General features: G+C 44.8%; 1 protein-coding gene across 1 annotated transcript in view; it reads right to left on the reverse strand.

Annotated features, from left to right (window-relative positions):
• lama2 (laminin, alpha 2) overlaps positions 1 to 10,000 on the reverse strand; it is a gene marked incomplete at both ends in the record, with an annotated part of 430,348 nt that overhangs the window by 364,564 nt on the left and 55,784 nt on the right. The window contains one exon of the mRNA XM_080534306.1: positions 2,285 to 2,397. Within this exon, the coding sequence (XP_080390432.1) occupies positions 2,285 to 2,397 (113 nt within the window). The remainder of the gene's footprint in view (positions 1 to 2,284; positions 2,398 to 10,000) is intronic.

A 10,000-nucleotide genomic window follows, 5' to 3' on the forward strand; every position in this document is an offset into this window, starting at 1 on the left:
AGCTCTGTGGTGGGGACCGGGCTGGACAGCCTAGAGGTGGTGGCAGAACAGAGGATGGGGAAAAAACTGGCGGCCATGCTGGCCAATCCCTCCCACCCGATGTACTGCGAGCTGGCAGGGATGAGGAGCAAGTTCAGCCACAGATTTGTTCTCCCCCGTCAAAGTACAAAAAGATTTGGACAGTCCTTTATTCCAGCTGCACTCCGACTCTACAACCAGGCCCTGCAGGGTGGGGGAGACCTGGAGATGGAACTTTTGGAACTTTTTACTTATTGAGCCTGCACTGTTTTATGTATTTTATTGAATGTTTTTCTGTTTTCTGTACTGAATGTTTTCTGCCCTAACTGAGCTGTTTGACAACAAAATTTCCCCATTGGGGACAATAAAGGTTTTCAATCAATCTTTCCCACTCCCCTAAAATATGCCATTATAAAACCACTACTTAAGAAAGGAAAGCAAGATAATTCTGTTCTCGGAAATTTCAGACCAATATCTAACCTTCCATTTCTAAGTGAAATCCTTTTGTTCTAACCACAGTACTGAGACTGCATTAGTAAATGTTGTAAACGATCTCAGACTTATCATAGATGCTGGTGGTGTATCAGTTCTTGTCTTGTTAGATTTGAGTTCTGCTTTTGATACAGTAGATCACAGTATTCTAATACATAGTTTAGAAAACTGTGACGGTCTCTCAGGACTTGTATTAGAGTGGTTTAAATCTTATCAAGCTGGTAGGCATTTCTCTGTTGTCCTGGGAGACTCTGTTTCTGATAATGTTTACATCACATGTGGGGTCCCTCAGGGGTCTATTCTTGGTCGCTTGCTCTTCTCCCTGTACATGATCCCATTAGGTGGAATCAACAGAAAACATGGTGTAAATGTTCATAGTTATGCTGGTGATACTCAGCTGTACATATCAGTATTGCCTGATAATTCACATGCAATCAGCTTGGTGGAGAATTGTCTCAGAGAACTTTGGATGTCCAAACAGTTTCTACTAAATCAGGACAAAACTGAGATTCTTGTGATTGGACCAAAACCACAGAAAGACAAATTGTCGAATACCATGGGAACCTTGCTTTCAAACTGCAAACATGAAGCTAAGAATCTAGGTGTGATTATAGATTCTGAATTAGGCTGTGAGCCTCACATCAAATCTATCACTAGAAATGCTTTTTATCATCTACGGAATATTACAAAAGTTAGACATTTTCTCTGGCAGGCTGATGCAGAAGTGTTAATGCATGCTTTTGTTATTACCCATTTGGACTATTGTAACGGTCTCCTTTCTGGTCTTCCGAAGAAAGCTATTGCCAGTTGCAATTAGTCCAAAATGCAGCAGCGAGAGTTTTAACCAAAACAAGCAGAAGAGCTCATATAACTCCTATTTTAGAGACTCTAAACTGGCTTTCAAGATCCTTCTGCTTGTTTATAAAGCTCTCACTGGCACAGCACCAGAATATCTGAAAGACCTTTTGCTAGCATATCAGAAAATCAGTTGTGAAAAACAAGCAAATCTTGGCTTTTTCTCTGGATTGTGATTTCAGGGGTAGCAACATTCAAATACAGACAGAGAGTTAAACCTCCTCAGACAGAGTTAAACCTCAGACAGAGAGTTAAACCTCCTCAGACAGAGCTAAACCTCCTCAGAGAGAGTTAAACCTCCTCAGACAGAGTTAAACCTCCTCAGACAGAGAGTTAAACCTCCTCAGACAGAGAGTTAAACCTCCTCAGACAGAGCTAAACCTCCTCAGACAGAGTTAAACCTCAGCCCAATAGAGTTCTCAGGTCTTCTGATGCTGGTTTTCTCTGTGTACCACATGTACAAAACAATAGATTTGGTGAGGCTGCATTCTAATTTTTTGTTATATTGAATTAATCTAGAGGGGGAGTGGTTGGGGATGGGGTTAACCAGCTATTGTTACCGCCCATTAACTGGCTGTGTGAAGTTGTGAAAAACAAGCAAATCTTTACAAGGCTTTTTCTCTGGATTGTGATTTCAGGGGTAGCAACATTCAAATACTCATGTCGTCTTCAATTTGTTTCCGATTTCAATGTATGATACATCATTTGAAAGAGTACAATCTGTAGTTTAAGCACATGTGAAAACAGAAAAATGACTTTGCCTTCTGCTTGTACATTTCACGAGCAGCTGTCACATATGGCTGTGTGTGCGTGTTTGTGTGCGTGCGTGCGTGCGTACACACGCCTGTGTGAGTGTGTGTGTGTGCGCACATGTGTGTGTGTGCATGTGTGTGTGTATGTGTGTGTGTGTGCGGCCTACCTGCTGTAAGTCCAGGGTGATAGTGATGTAATGGTAGTCCATGCCGTTCTTAATGCTGGGACTCTGCCACCATCTGTTGGTTCCGTCTATGGCAGACTCTATAGGGTAGCGCTCTGGACGGGGAGGAGACATAGACACACATCAGAGGACAACATGTGAAATTAAACCTCAGACAGAGTTAAACCTCCTCAGACAGAGTTAAACCTCCTCAGACAGAGCTAAACCTCCTCAGACAGAGCTAAACCTCCTCAGACAGAGCTAAACCTCCTCAGACAGAGAGTTAAACCTCCTCAGACAGAGCTAAACCTCCTCAGACAGAGAGTTAAACCTCCTCAGACAGAGAGTTAAACCTCCTCAAACAGAGAGTTAAACCTCCTCAGACAGAGTTAAACCTCAGACAGAGAGTTAAACCTCCTCAAACAGAGAGTTAAACCTCCTCAGACAGAGAGTTAAACCTCCTCAAACAGAGAGTTAAACCTCCTCAGACAGAGTTAAACCTCCTCAAACAGAGAGTTAAACCTCCTCAGACAGAGTTAAACCTCCTCAAACAGAGAGTTAAACCTCCTCAGACAGAGTTAAACCTCAGACAGAGAGTTAAACCTCCTCAGGCAGAGAGTAAAACCTCCTCAGACAGAGTTAAACCTCAGGCAGAGAGTTAAACATCCTCAGAGAGAGAGTTAAACCTCCTCAGACAGAGTTAAATCTCCTCAGACAGAGAGTTAAACCTCCTCAGACAGAGTTAAACCTCCTCAGACAGAGAGTTAAACCTCCTCAGACAGAGTTAAATCTCCTCAGACAGAGTTAAACCTCATCAGACAGAGTTAAACCTCCTCAGACAGAGAGTTAAACCTCCTCAGACAGAGTTAAATCTCCTCAGACAGAGCTAAACCTCCTCAGACAGAGTAAAACCTCCTCAGACAGAGTTAATTCCCCTCAGAGAGAGCTAAACCTCCTCAGACAGAGCTAAACCTCCTCAGACAGAGTTAATTCTCCTCAGACAGAGTTAAACCTCCTCAGACAGAGTTAAACCTCCTCAGACAGAGTTAATTCTCCTCAGAGAGAGCTAAACCTCCTCAAACAGAGCTAAACCTCCTCAGATAGAGTTAAACCTCCTCAGACAGAGTTAAACCTCCTCAGACTGAGCTAAACCTCCTCAGATAGAGTTAAACCTCAGACAGACTTAAACCTCCTCAGACAGTTAAACCTCCTCAGACAGAGAGTTAAACCTCAGACAGAGTTACACCTCCTCAGACAGAGCTAAACCTCCTCAGACAGAGTTAAACCTCAGACAGAGTTACACCTCCTCAGACAGAGCTAAACCTCCTCAGACAGAGTTAAACCTCCTCAGACAGAGTTAAACCTCCTCAAACAGAGAGTTAAACCTCCTCAGACAGAGCTAAACCTCCCCACACAGAGAGTTAAACCTCCCCGCACAGAGAGTTAAACCTCCTCAGACAGAGTTAAACTTCCTCAGACAGAGTTAGACCTCCTCAGACAGAGCTAAACCTCCTCAGACAGAGTTAAACCCCAGACAGAGCTAAACCTCCTCAGACAGAGTTAGACCTCCTCAGACAAAGCTAAACCTCCTCAGACAGAGTTAAACCCCAGACAGAGCTAAACCTCCTCAGACAGAGTTAGACCTCCTCAGACAGAGCTAAACCTCCTCAGACAGAGTTAAACCCCAGACAGAGCTAAACCTCCTCAGACAGAGTTAAACCTCCTCAGACAGAGCTAAACATCCTCAGACAGAGTTAAACCCCAGACAGAGCTAAACCTCCTCAGACAGAGTTAAACCTCCTCAGACAGAGCTAAACCTCCTCAGACAGAGCTAAACCTCCTCAAACAGAGAGTTAAACCTCCTCAAACAGAGAGTTAAACCTCCCAACACAGAGAGTTAAACCTCCTCAGACAGAGTTAAACCTCCCCACACAGAGTTAAACCTCAGACAGAGTTAAACCTTCTCAGACAGAGAGTTAAACCTCCTCAGACAGAGCTAAACCTCCTCAGACAGAGTTAAACCTCAGACAGAGCTAAACCTCCTCAGACAGAGTTAAACCTCCTCAGACAGAGCTAAACCTCCTCAGACAGAGAGTTAAACCTCCTCAGACAGAGTTAAACCTCCTCAGACAGAGTTTAACCTCAGACAGAGCTAAACCTCCTCAGGCAGAGTTAAACCTCCTCAGACATAGCTAAACCTCCTCAGACAGAGTTAAACCTCCTCAGACAGAGTTAAACCTCCTCATACAGAGTTAAACCTCCTCAAACAGAGCTAAACCTCCTCAGACAGAGTTAAACCTCCTCAAACAGAGTTGAACCTCAGACAGAGCTAAACCTCCTCAGACAGAGTTAAACCTCCTCAGACAGAGTTGAACCTCAGACAGAGTTAAACCTCATCAGACAGAGTTAAACCTCCTCAGACAGAGTTAAACCTCCTCAAACAGAGCTAAACCTCCTCAGACAGAGCTAAACCTTCTCAGACAGAGTTAAACCTCCTCAGACAGAGTTAAACCTCAGACAGAGCTAAACCTCCTCAGACAGAGTTAAACCTCCTCAGACAGAGCTAAACCTCCTCAGACAGAGAGTTAAACCTCCTCATACAGAGTTAAACCTCCTCCAACAGAGCTAAACCTCCTCAGACAGAGCTAAACCTCCTCAGACTGAGTTAAACCTCCTCAGACAGAGAGTTAAACCTCCTCATACAGAGTTAAACCTCCTCCAACAGAGCTAAACCTCCTCAGACAGAGTTAAACCTCATACAGAGCTAAACCTCCCCAGACAGAGCTAAACCTCCTCAGACAGAGTAAAACCTCCTCAGACAGAGTTAAACCTTCTCAGACAGAGCTAAACCTCCTCAGACAGAGCTGAACCTCCTCAGACAGAGTTAAACCTCAGACAGAGCTAAACCTCCTCAGACAGAGCTAAACCTCCTCAGACAGATAGTTAAACCTCCTCAGACAGAGCTAAACCTCCTCCGACAGAGAGTTAAACCTCCTCAGACAGAGTTAAACCTCCTCAGACAGAGCTAAACCTCCTCAGACAGAGTTAAACCTCCTCAGACAGAGTTAAACCTCCTCAGACAGAGAGTTAAACCTCCTCAAACAGAGAGTTAAACCTCCTCAGACAGAGATTAACCTCCGACAGAGAGTTAAACCTCCTCAGACAGAGCTAAACCTCCTCAGACAGAGAGTTAAACCTCCTCAGACAGAGTTAAATCTCCTCAGACAGAGCTAAACCTCCTCAGACAGAGTTAAACCTCCTCAGACAGAGAGTTAAACCTCCTCAAACAGAGAGTTAAACCTCCTCAGACAGAAAGTTAAACCTCCTCAAACAGAGAGTTAAACCTCCCCACACAGAGAGTTAAACCTCCTCAGACAGAGCTAAACCTCCTCAGACAGAGTTAAACCTCCTCAGACAGAGTTAAACCTCCTCAGACAGAGAGTTAAACCTCCTCCGACAGAGAGTTAAACCTCCTCATACAGAGTTAAACCTCCTCAGACAGAGTTAAACCTTCTCAGACAGAGAGTTAAACCTCCTCCGACAGAGAGTTAAACCTCCTCATACAGAGTTAAACCTCCTCAGACAGAGTTAAACCTTCTCAGACAGAGAGTTAAACCTCCTCAGACAGAGTAAAACCTCCTCAGACAGAGTTAAACCTCCTCAGACAGAGCTAAACCTCCTCAGACAGAGTTAAACCTCCTCAGACAGAGAGTTAAAACTCCTCAGACAGAGTTAAATCTCCTCAGACAGAGTTAAACCTCAGACAGAGCTAAACCTCCTCAGACAGAGTTAAACCTCTTCAGACAGAGTTAAACCTCCTCAGACAGAGTTAAACCTCCTCAGACAGAGCTAAACCTCCTCCGACAGAGAGTTAAACCTCCTCAGACAGAGTTAAACCTCCTCAGACAGAGTTAAACCTCGTCAGACAGAGAGTTAAACCTCCTCAAACAGAGAGTTAAACCTCCTCAGACAGAGAGTTAAACCTCCCCACACAGAGAGTTAAACCTCCTCAGACAGAGATTAACCTCCGACAGAGAGTTAAACCTCCTCAGACAGAGTTAAACCTCCTCAGACAGAGTTAAACCTCCTCAGACAGAGTTAAACCTCCTCAGACAGAGCTAAACCTCCTCCGACAGAGAGTTAAACCTCCTCAGACAGAGTTAAACCTCCTCAGACAGAGTTAAACCTCCTCAGACAGAGAGTTAAACCTCCTCCGACAGAGAGTTAAACCTCCTCAGACAGAGAGTTAAACCTCCTCCGACAGAGAGTTAAACCTTCTCAGACAGAGAGTTAAACCTCCTCAGACAGAGTTAAACCTTCTCAGACAGAGAGTTAAACCTCCTCAGACAGAGTTAAACCTCCTCAGACAGAGTTAAACCTCCTCAGACAGAGCTAAACCTCCTCAGACAGAGTTAAACCTCCTCAGACAGAGAGTTAAAACTCCTCAGACAGAGCTAAACCTCCTCCGACAGAGAGTTAAACCTCCTCAGACAGAGTTAAACCTCCTCAGACAGAGCTAAACCTCCTCAGACAGAGTTAAACCTCCTCAGACAGAGTTAAACCTCCTCAGACAGAGAGTTAAACCTCCTCAAACAGAGAGTTAAACCTCCTCAGACAGAGATTAACCTCCGACAGAGAGTTAAACCTCCTCAGACAGAGCTAAACCTCCTCAGACAGAGAGTTAAACCTCCTCAGACAGAGTTAAATCTCCTCAGACAGAGCTAAACCTCCTCAGACAGAGTTAAACCTCCTCAGACAGAGAGTTAAACCTCCTCAAACAGAGAGTTAAACCTCCTCAGACAGAAAGTTAAACCTCCTCAAACAGAGAGTTAAACCTCCCCACACAGAGAGTTAAACCTCCTCAGACAGAGCTAAACCTCCTCAGACAGAGTTAAACCTCCTCAGACAGAGTTAAACCTCCTCAGACAGAGAGTTAAACCTCCTCCGACAGAGAGTTAAACCTCCTCATACAGAGTTAAACCTCCTCAGACAGAGTTAAACCTTCTCAGACAGAGAGTTAAACCTCCTCCGACAGAGAGTTAAACCTCCTCATACAGAGTTAAACCTTCTCAGACAGAGAGTTAAACCTCCTCAGACAGAGTTAAACCTCCTCAGACAGAGATAAACCTCCTCAGACAGAGTTAAACCTCCTCAGACAGAGAGTTAAAACTCCTCAGACAGAGTTAAATCTCCTCAGACAGAGTTAAATCTCCTCAGACAGAGTTAAACCTCAGACAGAGCTAAACCTCCCTGAGACAGAGTTAAACCTCTTCAGACAGAGTAAAACCTCCTCAGACAGAGTTAAACCTCCTCAGACAGAGCTAAACCTCCTCAGACAGAGTTAAACCTCCTCAGACAGAGTTAAACCTCCACAGACAGAGTTAAACCTCAGACAGAGCTAAACCTCCTCAGACAGAGTTAAACCTCCTCAGACAGAGCTAAACCTCCTCAGACAGAGAGTTAAACCTCCTCAAACAGAGAGTTAAACCTCCTCAGACAGAGAGTTAAACCTCCTCAAACAGAGAGTTAAACCTCCCCACACAGAGAGTTAAACCTCCTCAGACAGAGCTAAACCTCCTCAGACAGAGCTAAACCTCCTCCGACAGAGAGTTAAACCTCCTCATACAGAGTTAAACCTCCACAGACAGAGTTAAACCTCAGACAGACAGAGTTAAACCTCCTCAGACAGAGTTAAACCTCAGACAGAGCTAAACCTCCTCAGACAGAGAGTTAAACCTCCTCAAACAGAGTTAAACCTCCTCAGACAGAGGTAAACCTCCACAGACAGAGTTAAACCTCCTCAGACAGAGAGTTAAACCTCCTCAGACAGAGAGTTAAACCTCCTCAGACAGAGTTAAACCTCCTCAGACAGAGGTAAACCTCCACAGACAGAGTTAAACCTCCTCAGACAGAGTTAAACCTCCTCAGACAGAGTTAAACCTCAGACAGAGCTAAACCTCCTCAGACAGAGAGTTAAACCTCCTCAAACAGAGTTAAACCTCCTCAGACAGAGGTAAACCTCCACAGACAGAGTTAAACCTCCTCAGACAGAGAGTTAAACCTCCTCAGACAGAGAGTTAAACCTCCTCAGACAGAGTTAAACCTCCTCAGACAGAGGTAAACCTCCACAGACAGAGTTAAACCTCCTCAGACAGAGTTAAACCTCCTCAGACAGAGTTAAACCTCAGACAGAGCTAAACCTCCTCAGACAGAGTAAAACCTCCTCAGACAGAGTTAAACCTCCTCAGACAGAGTTAAACCTCCTCAGACAGAGAGTTAAACCTCCTCAGACAGAGCTAAACCTCCTCAGACAGGGCTAAACCTCCTCAGACAGAGAGTTAAACCTCCTCAGACAGAGCTAAACCTCCTCAGACAGAGAGTTAAACCTCCTCAGACAGAGCTAAACCTCCTCAGACAGGGCTAAACCTCCTCAGACAGAGAGTTAAACCTCCTCAGACAGAGTTAAACCTCCTCAGACAGAGCTAAACCTCCTCAGACAGAGTTAAACCTCAGACAGAGTTAAACCTCCTCAGACAGAGTTAAACCTCCTCAGACAGAGAGTTAAACCTCCTCAGACAGAGTTAAATCTCCTCAGACAGAGCTAAACCTCCACAGACAGAGTTAAACCTCAGACAGAGCTAAACCTCCTCAGACAGAGTTAAACCTCCTCAGACAGAGTTAAACCTCCTCAGACAGAGAGTTAAACCTCCTCAGACAGAGTTAAATCTCCTCAGACAGAGCTAAACCTCCACAGACAGAGTTAAACCTCAGACAGAGCTAAACCTCCTCAGACAGAGTTAAACCTCCTCAGACAGAGCTAAACCTCCTCATACAGAGTCAAACCTCCTCAGACAGAGTTAAACCTCCTCAGACAGAGTCAAACCTCCTCAGACAGAGTTAAACCTCCTCAGACAGAGCTAAACCTCCTCATACAGAGTTAAACCTCCTCAGACAGAGTTAAACCTCCTCAGACAGAGCTAAACCTCCTCAGACAGAGTTAAACCTCCTCAGACAGAGCTAAACCTCCTCAGACAGAGTTAAACCTCCTCAGACAGAGTTAAACCTCAGACAGAGTTAAACCTCCACAGACAGAGTTAAACCTCCTCAGACAGAGCTAAACCTCCTCAGACAGAGTTAAACCTCAGACAGAGTTAAACCTCCACATACAGAGCTAAACCTCCTCATACAGAGTTAAACCTCCTCAGACAGAGAGTTAAACCTCCTCAGACAGAGCTAAACCTCCTCATACAGAGTTAAACCTCCTCAGACAGAGTTAAACCTCCTCAGACAGAGCTAAACCTCCTCAGACAGAGTTAAACCTCCTCAGACAGAGTTAAACCTCAGACAGAGCTAAACCTCCTCAGACAGAGTTAAACCTTCTCAGACAGAGTTAAACCTCCTCAGACAGAGTTAAACCTCAGACAGAGTTAAACCTCCACAGACAGAGTTAAACCTCCTCAGACAGGGTTAAACCTCCACAGACAGAGCTAAACCTCCTCAGACAGAGTTAAACCTCCTCAGACAGAGTCAAACCTCCTCGGACAGAGCTAAACCTCCTCAGACAGAGTTAAACCTCCTCAGACAGAGAGTTAAACCTCCTCAGACAGAGTTAAACCTCCTCAGACAGAGCTAAACCTCCCCAGACAGAGTTAAACCTCCTCAGAAAGAGCTCAATCTCCTGAGACAGACTTAAACCTCAGACAGAGAGTTAAACCTCAA

The sequence above is a fragment of the Nansenia antarctica genome (genome assembly GCF_963989245.1).
Source record: "Nansenia antarctica genome assembly, chromosome: 6".
Lineage (NCBI taxonomy): Eukaryota > Metazoa > Chordata > Actinopteri > Argentiniformes > Microstomatidae > Nansenia > Nansenia antarctica.